Raw genomic sequence first — 18,995 nt, forward strand, 5'->3', positions numbered from 1 at the left:
CATTTGAAATGCCATCTTGCTAAGCTCTATAGTGAACTCCTTTAAATACAGGTGATTAATCTCTCTGGCGGATATGCAAACGAGTAAAAGGTATTTGTAGAAATAGATAAACCGAAAATTATCAGTTCGCGTGTTTCTATCTGTATTTTTCCCATAAATCAATAATTGAAATTGAAAAATCTATTCCTTATTTTTGGATTTCAAAACATGTTTATTTTTTGCTCCTATGAGCATGTCATTGTTTTCTTTAGAATGTTCTTCCTCAGATTAAAACTATTAAAACTCTTGATGGTGGCTTTTCTTTCCGTGTCACCGGACTCTTCTTGACTGTAAACAAATCTTTCAAATTCTTTAGGTAGTTATCCCGTTTAAGTATTCTTATAGAATAATTTTTCATACCGACTTGGCTTTGCATTAACGAGGCTGTAAGACACTTGAACATCCTCTGCAGATTTACGAAGATAAAAGTTGTTGCCTTTCTTAATCATTCTTCAAAGTCTGACATAATCCACTCCTGTAAGTTTTATCTCAGGTAATGTGGTGGTTTAAATTTTAAGTTTGAATGCAAAAAGGAACGAATGAATTTTTGCAGTTCGAAGAGCCGAGAGTAGTTGATACCCTGACGGGTGACGGGAAGTCTTTGCTTCCCGATGGAATCGCACTTGCAGTATGTGCAAAGGTGACTGGCAATCTTGGACGGGCAAGGGAGGGGGGGAGAGCCCCCGGGAGATTTGGAGGTGTCGGAGGTAGTTTGGCTACCAGTGTCCGGGAGGGGGAAGTGATTTCGGGGGGGGGCGGTGTCGGGTCGGATAGAGGACGCCATGTTGCGTGTACACTGCCGCACTTTCCTTGTTACTTGGGGTGTTTGCTCATTTCCTGGTCATAACCCATGACTGGATATGATTTTTTAAATGATTTATGGTAATTGTTTGATAGTCATACTCATACTCATATTCCGTGTTAATTTGCTGTTAAGTTATTTCGTATCGATAATTTTCCTAACTTTTTCGCGATGATACAGACACGTCTGAAGTCACTGAGAATTGAATTAGGTTAATTGAAATCGCTGTTACATAACTTTTTACTAGCGTATTATATTATTTTACTCCTTTATACAGATTGTACATCCTTTTTAATGGTTGTTTTCTTTTGAGCCACACACGTTTGGAAAAACATTAGTATTTTTAGATATCTATGTAGGCATATAAATTTGATTTCCGTTCAAGTGTGTGTATGTTATATATATATATATATATATATATATATATATATATATATATATATATATATATATATATATATATATATATATATATATATATGCACACACACACACACACACACACACAATGTTTTGTCTGTAGGCTTTCATGCTTTTGAAAACATGAAAAACACCAATGAGTAGTAATTTATAAAATTATATTTTTCAAGTTCAGAGTATCGCTATAAGATCCGTGGCGAGGTCGAATCCGCCTGGTGCACGACAGCGTTATCCCCAGAGAGCGATGTATTTTGTGAAAAATGAAGTGGCTGTGCGGTGCGAGGCATCATGTTGGTAATTGATTAAGAGCGGCATGCATAACTTTCACGGTCCTCGTTGATTGGTCAGCGGAGATCCCGACTATTGTTGGTCAACTTGTAATCTCCGCACGGTCCTCGGAGCGCCTGTGTTTTGAGAGCTACGTGCACCTCTCCCTCCCCTCCCCCCTCCTTCCGGACGCTCTCTCCTGCCCCAACCCGTCTCCTCCTCCACTCCTCTGATGTGTACTATGAAGAGGTTGTTAAACCCGACTCGACCGCTCCGTCTCTTCATTCTGCCCTCTTCACTCAACCTATAATGTTGGCCATCTCTTTCCCTCTCTCGCTCTCCCTCTTACCTTTCGTTGTGGTCGTGGACGAACTTCGGAACTGCATCCTAGGCTCCTAAGACGAGACTTGTCGTCTCTTAAAATGTGTGTCCGGTGGAAGTTTCGCGCTCTTATAACTCGCCCTCACGCGAACGCCTTTATCGTTTATTCTCCTCCTCCATCCTATTCCCTCATCTACTCCACAACTCTTAACCGGAAAAATCTTGTAAAACCAAGGAAACCTGCGAAGCAAACAGAAAACAAACTACCGCGTGTCAAGTTATTTCCTTTACGGATAAGATTTCTTAATGCACAGATTTGGCAACAAGATATATATATATATATATATATATATATATATATATATATATATATATATATATATATATATATATATGTGTGTGTGTGTGTGTGTGTGTGTGTGTGTGTGTGTGTGTGTGTGTGTGTGTATGTATATATACATATATATATGGAGTAAATTAATTCATGCCAATATTTTAACCAAAATAATTCATCTCGTACTTATGTGTATAACGGGCTCGGTTCGACATGTGTGCAGGGCTTGTAGATGATCTCAATGTTGCTTGCCCCTTCTGCAAATAGCATGTTACTCTACACGATAAGCCGGATTTTCTGTCTCATTTTGTCTTCCAAAATTTGTTGGCCTCTCAATGTGAAGCCTAGCTGACGAACAGTAATATTTATTTTCTGACCAGATAAAAATGTTTGATCCGATGTCTTGCTACCTATAATTACTTATTCTTTTACTAATGATCCGCGATAATTGACGTAATCAATTGAAACTGATTTTGTCTCCATTGCCGCCGATGCTCAGTTTCCTCAGGAAGTACGTCCCGTCTTTCATTCATCGAAGGGACCCCTTGGCTTTTTTTCTCTTAAGCCAAACAAGGTTATTTAACAGGACTCATGTACGTAGAACACGTGATTTTGTTTGTTACGGAACCCTTTGACAGATTACATGACCTCGTCACCGGCAAGGAATCACTAACCGTCTTCGATTTTCATTCCGTTTCTGAATCGCTTTCTTAGCTGGATAATTCGCGTTGTTTTTACAAGTGGGGATGTCTCATGATAGCTCCCATGTTTGGGGCACTTCCCACTTTACCTTACATTCTTCAGGGTGCCGCCTCGCATTTAAGCCCTTCAATTTCGCCTTGAAAAGAGAGTGAGGATTAGATCCCCTTAGCGGGGAGGGGCATTACTATCTATTGCCGATAATGATTAATACTTCATTCCCCCTTCCTCTCTATATCTGCCTGCTCCTTATCTCAATTTCCTCGAGCGTTTTTATCTTCGGGACGGCTTGACTACCTCGCAGTTGCACGGGGGAAGTCTGTGCGGGAGGTGTGTCGTATGTGGCGTGACGGAACGGGAAGGTTAGCTGAAAAAAACGCGATAATTCTTTGCGAACTCTTCTCTCGGTGTCGGGTTCCTAGCGGATTTTTCGGGTGAAGGGGGGGGGTGAGGTGGTTTCCGCCCGCAGGTATCAACGCCCAGCCTCCCCCGCGACTCGTTTCACCATCGGCGGTTGGCAGCCCTGGTTCGCGGTGTGGGCCCACCTGCTGCTTCCTCTCCCGCCGCTCCTTTTGCTGGTCCATATCTTCTTCCTCCGATTCACTCCTCGCCGCACCCCCCCCCCTTTTTCCCCTTCCCTCTTCCTCCCTCCCTCCCACGCCACGCATCGCAATCTTGTCGCCGCCGTTCCCCAGTTGGCGTAGCGACCGTCACCTGTTATAGGGCGGCAGGGGGGGGGAAATAAACCATTCCTTCGTGCGTTCGACGTCGAATATTGTGGAATACATACTGTGTTGTGACTCTTCGGTCTTGGACCTCCTGCTCGGATCTCTAGGAGACGGGGATGTACGTGTTTTACGAAGCATGTGAGTACCGCAACCACGGGAATGAATCACCATGAAGGTTGGTTTTGATCGGTATGTCGAATTAAATGGCCGTGTAAGCCATTTTGTGGTCTTGAAAAGACCTTATGGCGCGTGGGGATCTCATTTTCTGTGTTTGTGGGACCCTGCTCCATTTCATGGTCCCACCAGAAATTTCCCAAAAAATGCTAATTTCCAGAAAGTCGCCACTGCTGGATTTTAGTTCTGGCTGACTGTTGGTTTCGCTCAGAAATGGGATGCACGACCCCTCCCCACATCAGCCCGCTAGCCTTGGATTCATCAATCGCAGTGCCGCGAGTGCGTTATTTGGATAATGAGAGATAGGTGGACGGTGGTTGCTTGAATGCATTGTCGGCATTACGGCCATGCATTACTGCGGTCAGCAGCAGAAGTGGTCTCGTGCACCGTGGTGCTTGGGACTGGCGTGTGGCAATCGGAGAGAGACGCGCGCGTGAGGAGATGGAGTGGAGTGCCGGTAACCTGTCGTCTGCCGTTCCGCGGACCTCTCCAGGGAGCCGGTATGGGGTTTATCCCCCCTCAATCGACTGTCTGGGAACGGCGCACGCTTGAATTCCGTATCCCTAGAATATATGTACATTCCTCCGGTAGTTACCGTGACCACTGTAGTCAACGCGGAGAAATGGAACCTCTAGTTAAGTGAGACAAGTGACTACGTCAAGTAAACGTCTTTGCTGATTAGGACTACGTAGATGGATTAACACTGTGTGTTAATATTTATTGTTTCAATGGGTCGGAAGTTACACTTTACAGAATCCTTTGGTTAAAGAAATGTTTCCGCCATGTGCCTGGATTTATTAACGAGATCTACGGACGTCTTCGTCTTTTTTATGTCGATGGTGGACGTCTTCTGGCGATCTAGACTTCCGCTTCCTAAGTGTTAGCTCATCGAGAGTTTTCTCAGAATTGGCATTTAGTTTAAATTCAGTTTTCATTTCCCTTTTTTGGAATATATGTTGTGTAAATGTTAATAAGCTAATAACTGTTCAACTATTTCGTATAATTTAATCTTCCATCTTTGATACGTTTTTAGGGCTTGTATCGATGATATGGTCTTCATAATCTTGTGTCATAAGCTCAGTATCGAATGGGTTATCTCCAGTTTTCCCAAATTCAATGGGGCGTTTAGGGATTAGCTACCGCCGAGAAAATCACTGTGGTGTAAAAATAAAATTGTGGCTCTCCTCCTCGAAATGGGATGTGATGTAAAAGAAAACTTAAGTGTGGCATCACAGCGTGCGTCACGTTGTGTAGTCTGAATAACCGTTTCCAATGGGAATGTTTCCTTCACGCTGAATTGAATTTTGTGCGAATGGTCCGCTTTCTCGAGAAACACTGGAAGTCTTAAAAGGCATCGCGGAAGAAACGACCAAAATAATCCCATAAATCGATTTGGGCTCGACTCGCGCCGAGCGATTCCGCTGCCAAAATGTCACCGCAGCTAGACGAGTCCATTGTTTTTTTTCCTATTTTCGTTTGTCACAGTTTCCGGTTGAGCGGGAAACACAGTCTGGCACGTGTTCCCCTCGGGCCAGCGAGTTGGCCGACGAAATTGGTGGAATATACTCTAGGGAATCCCCGATCTTGTGTCGGGGACGTTGGGAAAATAAAAAAAACACCTCCAGGCTTCGGGATTGAAAAAAGAAACGCAGCTTTAGATGGAAAAAAATTAGACGTGTCGTGGAAATTCGTTGGCTTCTTTTAGGCCACATAAACTTGCTTGCGCACGGTAATTTAGTTCCGTCGTCCCCTTACTTCGCGTATTTTACGTTTCTTCAAAGGGGGAGCAGCTGTCGCGCGACGTTTATTGCATCAAATCTTGGCTATTTTCAGGATATTTCGTAATTCGTTTTATATTCTGTGTGAATTGAATGTTGAGTGGAAGGATATCCTCAGCTCATTTTTGGTATTTTCGTCGCTTTTGGACGTTTTACGACTTTGGATTCGTGGAAAATTATGGTTATTTTCCTCTCGACGGCTACTTATTATACATCATCACCCATCATTTAGATTTTTATTTTGAACAATCTAAATATGAATTTCGCAATTTATTTTGGATTGATTGTTGTTTTCTCATATTTCGACATTGCCTTTGCTTGTCGCTATACGTTTTGATGCTTTTTGGATTGGATCTTGTATTTTTGTTTTCCTGATTTTGAGGGAAGTACGGCCTACTCTTCTTGAGGTGCTTTCCACCTCAAGCACCTCAAGTGGCGATTGGGATACCTCTGAAAACCTCTACCGCTACCGTGATTTGAACCTGAGCTCTCGGGGTAGAGACACGGTGAGTCTACCCCCGAATCATCCCGATCCACCCCCGTAAGAATTTTCATGCGCTATTGCCTACTTAGTGAAAAAGTGAAAGTTATGCCCGAGTAATGAATAGTTTTAGGCGTAACCTTTTGGAACTGTTCCATAATGAATACTTTTAAAAGGAAACTTTGTAACTCCACCTGAAAAATAAGTTTTTTTGCGACGCAGATTTCACTATGGTGCAGCATTCGGGCCTGAAGATGCTTCACCGCAGTGAAACCTAGATCGCAATAAAGTATATTTTTCATATGTAGTGACAAAGTTTTGTTGTAATATTATTCGTTATGATCGAGGACGCAGCATCTCGAAAAAAAACTGCCGATATGCATTCGAAGATGACGGAAAATGAGTGGATTAGATGTAAGGCAGTGGCGGAATATCTAGTGTAGCGATTAAAGGGATGAAATTCAAGGAAGGAAGTAATAGGAATTTTTGACTCTAGGAAATATGAATCTAAAGATGAAATTGGTTTAAGGAGAAAGGAGTAACATTGAAAAGTGATTTCAGAATCCTAAGAGGATGCGGGATTTGTTCCAGAGTCTATCTCCAATCGTAAGGGTGTAATCCAACAAGGGGACTTTGCTCCTAATGATGCCTCTTGTAAAACGTTCGTTTTTGCATCAAATAAATTTGACATATACTTAACACTTTCAGGCTTCACTTCGTAGAATTCTCTCTCTCTATTGCCCCTACCCCTCTCATGCCCCGGGCGAGGCCCAACGCCTAGTAATGACCAAGGCGCCACCGAAGAAACCGAAGAAAATCCCGACCACCGACTTTGAATTCACGAAAAACCCGACCCCCTCCCCCCCACCTTCAACTTTCCACCCCTCCCACTCCTCTTTCCGATTGGGTATATATTCAACCGCTGTAAGTGTAACTTGTACCTGATGATGCCACAAGTTGGTGACATGCGTTGTACCCTAAAATAAAACCTATAGAAAATTACCAACTCATTTAATTAAGTCTTCTTTTTCACTCTTAAGAGGTAGTCGTGCGGATAGTCTTCATCAGTTTTCGCAGAAGTGTCTTTGTTTGATTCGACTATAAATATAATGCAATTTCACTTAAAATTGAAGTCATCTTATTTATCGTTAACATTAACATGATTTTATAATTTCTGCTCGCTTTTTATTTGGTATCAATTACCCAGTGCAGTGGAATTGGAAAAAATGGCAGATTCTTGAAGGAGGTCACATTTTGCGACGTCGTCTGGTCGAAGGGTATTCAACATTTTTACCATTGTCGTCACTCTTTCTGACCTTAGCGGGTTCGGTGTGTGAAGGGCATACTCGGGAGAGAAAAAAAAGCTGCCATCCTTTTGTTTTTATTCCTTTTCGAAGGGCAAGGGCCGAAGATCTTGCGCGCGTGCGCTCGTATTGCTTGCGCTTGCTCGCATGTGTATGTATTCGAGACGCTGTTGATGATGGCGACACGCACGGCGACTTGATTTTTTCTTCTTTTCCGAGGGGGTAGGAAGGGAAGAGGGCGTAAAATCGACGCGCTTCCGTGGTTGAGAGAAGGGGATGGGGGTGTGAGCGAGGACAAAAAGAAATGGGAGCGGATTTCGGGAGTTCGTCGTGGGAAAAAAAGGGAGGAAGGAAGATCTCGAGGCGAGCGGTGGAAGTGAGTGGGAAGTGTTCGCGGGTGTCGCGGAGTTTTTTATTTTTTTGCGACCTCGGCGTTGTCGGTAACGATGGCTGTTGAATTGACCCCGCGTATAAAAATGACGACGGGAAACGAACGGCCTCATTGGTCCTCCTTCAACCCGTCCCAGTGCGCTCTAGAAGCGGCGCACATACGAGTAAGTTCTCCTTCCGTAACTGTGCATGAGGCACGTATTAGGGGGGGGGTGCCCAAAAGGTACTTCCTCCTCCTGACTCCTTTTTCCCGTCCGAAGTATCTTTCTCGACATTTGTCAGAGTCTAAATAATTCTATCATTTCCTCTCAAAATATACTTCCCTTGTTTTACTTCACCGGCGATGATTTCAGTCACATCAAGTCCGTAGCATTTGTCTTCATATGCTCTCTTTAAGTCTGCATTATTTTGATGCATTCATTGAACTTAACGGATGCTAATGTGAGAATTTCACAGTGTGCTATGACTAATCCTCCTTGCCCGGTCACATTCCGGTCCAAGGAAATCATTTATACACTGCGTATAAACTCCGATTGTGTGTTTATTTTGTGGGGTAGTCCATTAAAGCAGCTGGTGCGGTATTTCCCGTAGTCCTTTGTATTTAAACGTATTCTGTTTTATCTTCTTAGATTATTGCGCTCGTTGCGTTAAGGTATTTCGATCGATAATTCGTGATAGATATGTGGAGTGTCGAGTGGGGAATGTTTAAGTAGATTCATCTCTCTGCCATCTATAGTGTGAAAGATGTTAAGGTGTTGAACTCGGGAGTTGGACACATTACTATATTTTTACGTGGTATCATTACTAATGGGTTATAATATCTCTGGCCTTGCTTATTTGTGGAGCAATATCTCAATGCAGTCTTCTGCATTGTAGGTGGTGTTTTGAAGGTGGGATGATTTACAGAAGAGGGCATTGTTTTTCAGAAGGCAGTGAGTTGGAGGGAGGGCTGTGTATTAGTTGCGCGGGACGAGGAGGGACGACAGACACTCCCTGTGTCCCATGTGGGATGAGAAGTGAAGAATGGAAGCTGGGGACTCAGGGAGAGGGATAGAGACGACTGTCTTTGCCCCCTCCTTGATTTCCTTCTCTCGCCCATTCCATTATTTGCTTTTTTTCTTCTTCCATTTTCATTCCCCTTGCTATATCTCACCGTCAAAAAGTATTTAGCGCTTTATTAAGTAACTTCTTGAAATTTTACGCTCCAGCGTTTTTAGTTTTGTTATTAATGGCTTGACGTTCCGTGTCGATGGGTGCGGGTACCTTCCACGCTAAATGTAAAGGGGAAATTAAATTGTGCGGAACTAATTAATAAGAACACCACGAGATAAAAATGTTTGTGAGTAATTTGTTTCCCAGTTGAATTCTACATTCCTGTAACACGATAAGTCACTCAGATTGGCTAAGTGAAGGATGCTTCAGCAAATTCATGAGTGGAAAACGCTTTGAAAATTACGTTACACCATATTCTTTTGGAAGAAAGCCAAGAGGTCACGATGTTACATTTTTGATCTAATATGAAGTTTCGGTAGTTGTATTAATTTCAAGGTCGATTAAATGACTTTATTGTATAAATGCCTGAAAGTTATTCGCGGCCGTGTCTCATTGGGACAAAGTGATTTTTTAAAAGAGGAAACATACGTGTGAATGGATGCGATTTTGATGCATCCTGGGATTATGGTAAATGAAAAACAAATTTTATCCTGCGCCTAGATAATATTTTTAAAAATTCATATTGTTTGCATTTCGGTATTAGCTAGCTAAAACATGAATTGCCAAATTCTTTGTCCGATACTGCATATTATTAATTGGTTATTACAATCCCCACGAGGACTTGGAATTTTAGCGATTCGCAGAAATAAGAGGTCTTCTCGACTCTGATGAAAAATCGTCGCTGCGACAACTACGTCCAAGTGTCAAGTTAAGTAGTTGCAGTGAAATAATTGCGGGGACACTAGGCCTCTCTCTCTCGTTCTCTGACAAAAGACGAGACTTGCGTCGCAATTTCCTACCTCGGAGGACACTCGTCAAGGGGAACGTTTTTAACACCGTTTCCTTTCCTCCCTCTAACCCTTTACCCACCCACTTGGTGCATTTCTGGGGTGTTCCGGGGGGGAGGGGAGGAAGGGGTGACGAAGGTGCAACGCACTTTTGAGGGACGTCCCTTGCCGAGGGCGGCCCTCGAGTGCGGTCAGTGGGAACACGGGCGTGTGGATGGGACGAGGAAGGGGGGGCGTGTTTATGTATTCAGGGCGAGGTCTCCTTAAGGGGCTTGTTGTTGCATCCTTCCTCACGTTTCACCTCAATATCAAAAGAATCTCTTCCCCACCAAATATGCTTTCGTTTTGCATCATCTCTCCTTTTTTATCCTCTAGTGTCATCTCCGTTTTCTTCTTTTCCACATCTCTTTACCCTCCTTCGTTGTCGCTCACACACCCCGGTACTAGAAATTTCATGTATATATATATATATATATATATATATATATATATGTATATATATATATATATATATATTCAGGGCGCGGCAACGTAACTTCCTTTTTTTTCAATGCAAACTGGCATTGAAAAAATGAAAACATGTCTATATTTTAAGTGCCAGGGGACGGTGGGTACTTCACGAGCGAGGGAAGACAGGAATAGAGAGGAAGGGGAGAGAGAGAAAAAACGTAAGAGGGGGAGGGGGCAGGAGGAGTTCCGCCGCGAGAGAAAATTACCCTCTCGGCAGAGGAGGGGGGGGAGGAGGAAGTATAACGGTCTGCCCTCCCTTCCGCCTGTCTCTTTCTCCTCGCGATCTTAGGCGTTGGGTAAGGAAGGTAGGGTGGGGGGAGATGGATACAGACAGACACACAAGCACATACGCTCACACAGAAGAAGGAGAAGAGATGAAGACGTGAGATTTCTCGGTGCGAGAGGCGAAGAATAAAAATAATAATAAAAATAGACTCAAGAAGATGTGGGAGGAGGACGGAGGGGAAGCATCGGTGTTTATTTCGTCTTCACTTATCCCTCGCGTTTTACTCGTTCCCACCGTCTTTGAGGGGATCCCGCGAGAGCGCACGGGGTTGTGGTGCCTCGTCGGACTCGGGGCGACCGCCGTATCTCGCGGCCGGGGAGGGGCAGGGCGGGGGGAGCGGGAGGAAAAGGGGGAGAGGTGGTGTTGCGCGACCAGAGAGAATCGGTCAAGTAAGATTAGGTACTTCAGTGGTGCGGCCGCGTGTCGGTCTGGGAATACGAGTCCTCTTGAAGGAGCAGGGGGTTGTTGTGTGTGGGGATGCTGTGTGAGGAAGGAAGACGAGCTGTTGGGTGGGGATTGGGGGGGGCCCGGTGGTTCGCGGTCGGGAGTGGAAATACACGACGGGGGAACATGGAAAGGGAGGAGGAATGGTTGAGAGTCTTGCGGGTCCGCAGGAGTGATGCGTTCCCACTCGATCCTGTGTGTGTGTTTGTATATAAAAAAAGAAACTTTCTTGTCCTCCCTTTCTTATGAAGTTCGAGCCTTAATTGCTCGAAACTTTATGCACTTCAGCCAACATCAAATAGATCCTCAGGATACGGGATGCCATGGCAAAGAAACGCAATACCGGAGTGTGTTTGCAGCCAAAGTATTTTTTTGTGTAACTTTATCTCTGTGTTTAGAAATTGCACAGCGCTCATCAACCGTCCTCACTGCAATGTGATAAACGATGATAAGTGATACCATGCGATATGAAGTTGAGGAGTCATAGTATGGGGGGAATTGAGAGCTTACTAATTGTGCCAATTTAATTGTTAATGATTTCGCTGTCCAGTTGTTATTGAACCTGTATGTTTCCGCGAATGCATGCCCCTGTGTCTTGGCTACATAGAGATTTTGTTGCATTATTCAAAGTTTCAATAGATTTATTATTTTGTTAGTTCCTTGACGCATGAGCAGATTTAGTAATAGTCCTAGAAAATAAATTTACTGAGGTAGTTTCGCATTCGAATACTGAAAGACCCGTCGGAACTCTTCTTATTTTCGGCCCGTTAATGCTCCACCGTAAATTGTGAATACGGAAAGGTGTAAGTAAATCTTCGTATTTGAACGACTGATTATGCGACGGGAAATGTGTTTTACTTTTCGACGCTTAGAGGACACACAAAATGCACGCGAATCGATTCGGTGTGCGTGGGAACCCCGGAAAAGAGAATGATTCTCCGATTTGTTCCTTCGGGAAGGAATCGATATCCCGTTCCGGAGCATCTTCGTCGTCTCCCCGCGGGGAATACGAGTTTTTATCGGTGTGCGCCGGTCGTGAGGGCCGTGGGGGGGGGTAAGTAATGGCTAAGGAAAAGGGACGACTCGTAGAAACAAGAGAGAGCCAGTAAACGGTGGGGATAGAGGGGAAGGGAGAGATGGGTGGCTGGGAGGAGGAAGTCTTGTGGGATATCTCGAACTGGTCCATGAGTCACCGGCGGCAGTAAAGCGGGGTGCCGCCAAGGAGCGTCTGGGTGGGGCGGGGAAGGGAAGAAGGAGGGGTGGAGGAGAGCATCCTTTGGGAAGGGTTATAAGGGAAGGCGCCACCGAGAGTTTAGGAGGGGGGGGCGGAAAATTCGCACTCGGTGTCTCCGCCCCTGGCTTAGGGAGAGCAGGGTTGCCAACTTTCCGAACTTCCGACGTCTCACGTTGGCAAATTCGAATTGAGTTGACGAAGTGGAATGGCAAATCGCGTGCTCGCACCGGCCGGTCTCTTTGCCGGCTAACGGTACATATATGCGGCTCACGTTTGGTTTATGGAGTGGATGGTTTTCGGTACCCGACTCTTTTGTGCTTGAGGGTTTTTTTTATGTTTTGATCCGCTTGCACCGACCCAGTTGTAATACGCCGTTGAAGACCATGAGGGTGGGTGGGTGGAGAGAGGATCACGCTAAGCGGTTTACGGCTTGTTTTTATTTGGTTGTGAGTTTGTGGGTCATGACGGAATTCGATTGTTTTGACGACACTGAACTCGTTCGGTGCTATCGCACACTCGAGATGTTATCGCTCCCTCTTTCTCTCTCTCTCCTCGTGGCTCTCCGTTTCATTGGAAATTTGAGACACGAGTAAAACCTTTTTTTACTCTCTTCTGGAATGCTTTATTTCCATTGTGGCTTGCGACATCGGTCGTGAGAAAAACACCAATCCTGCGCTCTATTTGTTTGGTTGAAATGTGTCGCCAAATCGGCGAATTTCGAATTCTGTACTGTAGCTCTTGATAAGATTTCAATCAGCATTAGAAAGCAATCATTAGCCGGATCTAATAGTAATTGAAGCAGCGTTATTATTAGTGGGCTTTTTTATATTTTGACCGCTAATGTTTCGGCGATGACACTAGTTTTTAAACCATTCAGTCCAAGCATGCCCATCTTGCCTCCCTTACAAAGAATTTTCATCTCCCGCAAATGCTTTATGAAGCTGATGCAATGAATTACATGCTTACTATGCAGAATTTCGAACCGAATGAAAAATGTAGTTCTTTCATGTTACAGGTGTTTAAGGGCCTCCGGGACAGTATTTGATCTCCTCTTTTCCCTCTTTAATCGAATTAATTATTCAAAATGCCGAAATAACTTTCTCTTGTCATTTGTGTCGGGTTCAACTTTGTGAACATTCATCTTGAGGAAAACGGTAAACTTTGTAAAATTCACCAAATATTTTTATTAATCAAAAATTTTGGTGAATTTAAAACGTTTTTCTCATTCCTCATATTTTTCCCTATTATATAAGAATTTTATTTAATGAAATCGATGGTTTCTGACCTTAGTTTTCGTAAGTTAATATTCACATGAATAATTAAACTTAGTATTTTGTCACACTAAAATTTATCACACTACTACCAGATTCGACGCATAGGCGATGCATCAGGTGTCGAGTATGAAATACCTGCTGGTGTCGCCAGTGCATCAAAACCGTTAGTGGTGTGATCAATTTTAGTGTGACAAAATACTAAGTTTACTTATTTTTCAAAATATTCAAATGGAATAACTTAGGTTACGCATGCTTAACCACAGTACTCATCTTTTACGTCTGAGGAATTTTAAAAACATTTGATTGTTTCTTTTTTACGAATTATGTCAACTCCTCGTAAACTTTTTTTCGCTCTCTCTCCCTCTTTCTCTCTCCCCTACGCTCGCATGCACATGTACACACAAGTGTAAAAAGTGATTTACTTGGCGATAAAGCGACAGTTGTATCGGTGTTGCTGACACGCAAACCAAATTGCGCACCGCACTACCTCTCGCATCGAAGCCGAAGGAACTCTCGAGGGTGGTCCCAGATCCTCTTTTATTTCTTCTCTCTTCTTGTTGTTCTTCTTCCCTTCTTTTTATTTATATGGCTCGGGGGAGAGGCGGTTGTGTGAGATATCCCGCACGATTTATTCTTCCCCCCCCACCTCCCTCCCTGCTCTCTTCTCCCCTCCCCAGCCGAATGGTTTTCTTTCGTCTCCCTCTCCAGTTCGGCTGTGCACCGTTATTGGCGTATTTATCGGGCTCGGCGTGGGCGACTACGACGGCGAGAATCCGTCACGATCGCTCTCCATCCGAAAGGCATCCGAACGTAAGTTCAAATCTCGTGACCCGGGAATGTTTCGGGAGTAAGCACGGGGTCATATTATCGGATTATTTTTCAATGAAGTCGTTTTGGAGCTGACCTTGGCGTGTTCTATCATTCAGCCGTTCTTTTGCATCCGGAGAAATTAATAGTTAAGTTGTTTAAAAATTGAAATTCTCCCGTTTCCCATCTGATATTTGTATCGACATCCTTGGTATGAGTTATTACTAGGGCGGGAAAGTTTTTAAAAGAAACTGAGAGAGATTTGTTGCTCAAAGTGCGGATTTTCGTGGAATATCTAATGAATGGTATTTTTTTGTATGCTAGAGGTATTCTAGTCACTCGCTAATTTATTTTGCGCGGCTTATTTCTGACTCATGAGGAATATATCTGGAAGAAAAAATCTATTCACTTCGGTTCGCTTATGACGTTGAAACGTATTTCAACTTTGAAATTCGTAATTTTGGGTGCTAGTTTAAGTGCGAATAATATTTCTTGTCATGAAATATTTCTCTCCGACTTCCAGTCTCAAAAGATTTCTGTTGGGTTCTCACGTCCGCGGTTTGGAAATTATGGTCGCGTCTCGCCTTAGCCTCCCCCCCCCCCCAGCATCCTAAAAGCTTTTTTGGACGATTTGTTTTGATGCCGCTTCGTTCAAGGGAGGAAAAATAGGGAAAAAGGTGGGGGGGGGTGGCTATTGCTCCTTTCTGATGATACACTTTCTGCCAAGAGTTTCCGTCTAGCTCCAAAATAAATTTCGTTACGAGATGTGCACCTGGCCTCCGATTCGTCTCCTTCACAAGTTATTAACGATTCAGACGTCTCAGTTTGTTTCCTGTTCGTTTCATTGGTCAATAATGAAGTATGTATTATATTCGACTATTAATTGCCTCGCGGCACGTATATCCTCTTGGAGTGCGGAAAGCCAAGATTTGGCCAAGGAGCGCGGAGCTCTGTTGACGATCATAGCAGGAGAGAGAGAAGGGTGACTGTTTATTGCCCCTCAGTGCTCAGTGCTAGGTGCACTAAGCTACCCTTATCTAGTTCACTAATGGGTAGTGTATCAGTGAAGCGTGTCTATTTTAACTGGTGCATTATCGTATGGGACCACCACTATTGCCTCAAATGTTTTTAAGTTGTTGAATTTTGTTAGTGCCGGAAGAAGTGATTCTCAAACGTGAGCCATTTTAGATTGATCCTCGTCAATTTTGAGTGTTGTGTCATGTATTTGACTGTATAATCGAAGGGGAAAAGCAATTGGTATTCTGTTGTCCTTCCGTCAGTGCAGGAAGAAATGCTGCCACATTAGTTAAGTTATTTCACAGATTTTCGCTCCGGGGATGAAATAATGTTATTTATATTTATTTATTACACGTTATTAAAAATGATTCTTTTTGGAAATGGCGCTTTTTAAAATTGGCAAGAATATAATGTATCCCTGGACAATAATTTGTCCAACTGCTTAAACGCGATTAATATTTTACGTAGGTATTGGTACGTACCTAATGACTTCATTTTGGTGATTCCATGGCAAAAGAGCCGTGAACAGGATTCAAGGTAAACTTTATATTGGCGCTATGAACTTTCTTATTTATTAAATTTGTTTTAGTCCGAAAACAATTCTTCGACCTTCAAATCGGACTTTGAACATTGATATATTTTTATCTATTAAGCATTTTTGATTACAAGTGATGGTTTGATAAAATTTAAGTCTTTTTCGAATCCGGGGTCATTTTCCCCTAGAGAATTTCATGTAAGTTTCAAAATAGTTTAATAATATGTCTCCTGTCCCAAATATTTTTATTGGCTGTTTCTTTTAAAGTTATTCACATTTTCGTCTATTTCACCACAAGTGTTGATAAAGGAAGAATCATAGATTTTTTCCAGTGATTGATTTTAGTTTTCTGCCGCTGTTCTATTCTGTCGTCCTGGTAGTTCGGCCTACCTGTGAATTTATTATTGTGAAAGCCGTCATTACATGACTTAAGGATAGGGCGTATTTTACATTCCGTGGCAATCGGTAAACCTTCTGGTAGAGAGAAATTCGTCACTCAGCGTGTTAAATCATCTTCCAGCATAGATCGTTGCAGTAGCCAAGATCGTTATAAACATTCGCGCAAAATTAAGATTAGCCGGTCAGTATTATCTTGAAAGGATATCGTTTAAAAAAAAACCTTTAAATCAATTTTCGTTTCCTTTCTTTCTCAACGACGTTGATTGCGTGGCGAATGTCAGCATTTGTCAGGTGGACTATGAAATTTTCCGGTTAGGTTACTTGGGTGTCTGGAGAGTAGTAAGAGAGGAAATGCATATAGCGTCAGAGTAATTAGAGAGCGCGAGCCAAGCAGTGCTCGGTGGCAAGTGGGATGGAAAGGGAACTCTCTTTGACGGAGCGTGTGCTTTTGGCGTCTCGTGTTCCTCTTCATTTCGCCTCCCTCCTCCCTGGCATTCGGCACGTCCGGCTCCTCGGCCGTTAACGAGAGCGTGCTCCTCAGTCACCGCGAAGGAGTTTACGTACAGCGCCAAGTGCACTTGCACTCTTCCTTCCTCTCTCTCCGACTGGACAATTCCCTGGTGGCGTCATCGGCGCCCACTCCACGTTCCTTTTTTACTTTGCTAAGCACGAGCACGTGGGATTGTATCACATCCGTGTCCTCCACGCCTGAATTACTTATTTTCTTTCCGTGCTCACTATTGGTGAATATAGCATTTGTCGACCCCGGTGGCGGCGGGGTATCGCCCTCGCCTGCCAGAGGTCGCGGGTTCAATTCCCTAGCAAAAACCCTAGGGCTAGGGTTTTTGTAATTATTTATATTGCTATAAAACCTTCCATTCCGTCCGCCATGTCTATTCTTATACTCCGCCTACCTCGCTTGTCTAGCAATCTCTCCGCTATCGCAATTCCATTACAAATACTCTTCATCCACATTTCCTGCTTTCTTTAGATTTTTTTAGAAAATTCGAAGGTCATCCAAATTTTATTGATTTCTTTGTTGTTTTTTGCATTAATTAATTTTCATAATGCATAAATTACGAATATTGAACAAAACGATTGTTTTGCGCTCCTTTTCAGTTGAGTTACTCCAAGTGTGATGAATTTCAAACTCCTTTTTCATTTGGTCACGTATTAAAAAAAACTGAAACGGTGCTGTGCGCTCTCTTGGAATATTGACGCTTTCAGCGGTCCAAGTATATCCTGGAAGAGCTTGAAAAACACTGTTAGGCCTTAAAGGTAATCGCTGTTCTCTCCTTTGCAGTTGCTCATCCTCTCTCTCGACTATTATTCAGGAAACCTCTTTCCTCCTCCCCCTCCTCCTTCCTCCCTCCTCTCCCCCACACACACGTCTCAAGAAGAGCAGGGCCGAGGCCAATACCTCGTGTGCAGGCCGACAAGGTGGTAATGAATGCCTGAGGTTTAGACTGTGTTCGCCCCGAAGTCGTAACTCAACCTTTTGGGCATCGGGGGAACTCGACCGGACTGCTAACCGGGCGAGAGGGGGTAAAAGGGCCTTTGTCTTTAGAGGTTTTGGGAGCTGCCTGCCTTTCTTTCCCTTTCGGACGCCACCTTTTTCATTTGGAATTATTTGTTTTCGTCGTTCGGCTCCCTTTAAGTGTAGGAACTCCATCGTTTTCAGGTAGGCGTAGTGGAGCCTTTGCGGGGGTTCGGGAGCCATATAATAGACGTAATATGTAGACGCGTGTGGTGGTATTCTTTTATTGCCTCACAGTATTCTGGAGCGTGTGACCGTGATTTTTCTTATCCCGTTGGTTATCGTATCAGCTGATGCTATATTTGCAATTTGTAATGAGTCGGTGTATTTCAAGAAGGGGTTTGTGTAATGTCTTGGTGGTTTTTCATGTACTGAGGATTAAAGGAGATGTAGAATGTAGTAACGAAGGGCGCATTTCGTCTGCGTAATGTAATGCCTACGTTTTTAGGGGAGGTATTGAATTCGTGACGACAAGAATCTAACCCCATTTGGATTTATTTTCGCGCGTTACCCATACATGTGCACCACATAATTCGTCGTATAATTGTGCACCATAAACCCTTGTGTTGATGGGTTGCACTCGTGCGAGGTTTGGTTGCTTTGACGTGGGATTTTCAATTGTTTGTAAATAAATTAAGTGGCGCTATCCTACCAGTTACTCTCTGCTCGTCTTCGCATTCCAACGATTCATTTTTTTCCGCATCCTAATGATATCAATGAGAAGTGTGTATCGAATGACTATTTTTAAGCAGCGCATCAAGGATGAGGGATCATTCTATGTAGCCCATCACTTCACATTCAACCACACGTTATTTCATCGCCAATGTGTACGTCTCGCCTTCCTAGTAGCCAGCAGACCTTTCGGTTTAGAAGGCGTGGTACTCAAATTTCCATTTTCGTTGCGAAAACATTGATTGATGATTTTCGCAGATATCAATCGATGCAATCAGTGATGGTAAGCATCCAAGTATATTGTGCACGGAGTAATTGCTTCGCGCCTAGCTCGCTATTCGTTCACTGGGGTCTCTCTCGCCCTGGAATCTTGGCATCCCATCTGGAGTTATCATTTCGATGAGCTGAGAGCCATTAAGATTTAGTTTGACAGTCATTATAGAAACATACTCGTACTTACTATGTACGCGATCTTCTATCTTTTAGTGCTCAATGTTGTATTTCATGTGTAACCGATTTACTGAGTTAAAGTTGGGTCCTGTC

At 43.5% G+C, this 18,995-nt stretch overlaps 1 protein-coding gene across 3 annotated transcripts in view; it reads left to right on the top strand.

Annotated features, from left to right (window-relative positions):
• The window catches only part of sd (TEA domain transcription factor 1 homolog scalloped), a 340,590-nt gene that overhangs the window by 77,379 nt on the left and 244,216 nt on the right, over positions 1–18,995 (top strand). Inside the window, exon 1 of one of the 3 annotated variants that reach the window (XM_071596522.1) lies at positions 3,661–3,748. The exons of the other annotated variants lie outside the window; for them this stretch is intronic. Coding sequence (XP_071452623.1) covers positions 3,727–3,748 — 22 coding nt within the window. The 5' untranslated portion in view covers positions 3,661–3,726. Of the gene's footprint in view, positions 1–3,660; positions 3,749–18,995 lie in introns of those variants that run through there. 3 annotated transcript variants of the gene reach the window in all.

The sequence above is a fragment of the Hetaerina americana genome, unplaced genomic scaffold, assembly GCF_022747635.1.
Source record: "Hetaerina americana unplaced genomic scaffold, ioHetAmer1.1.p SCAF_8, whole genome shotgun sequence".
NCBI classification, from domain to species: Eukaryota; Metazoa; Arthropoda; class Insecta; order Odonata; family Calopterygidae; genus Hetaerina; species Hetaerina americana.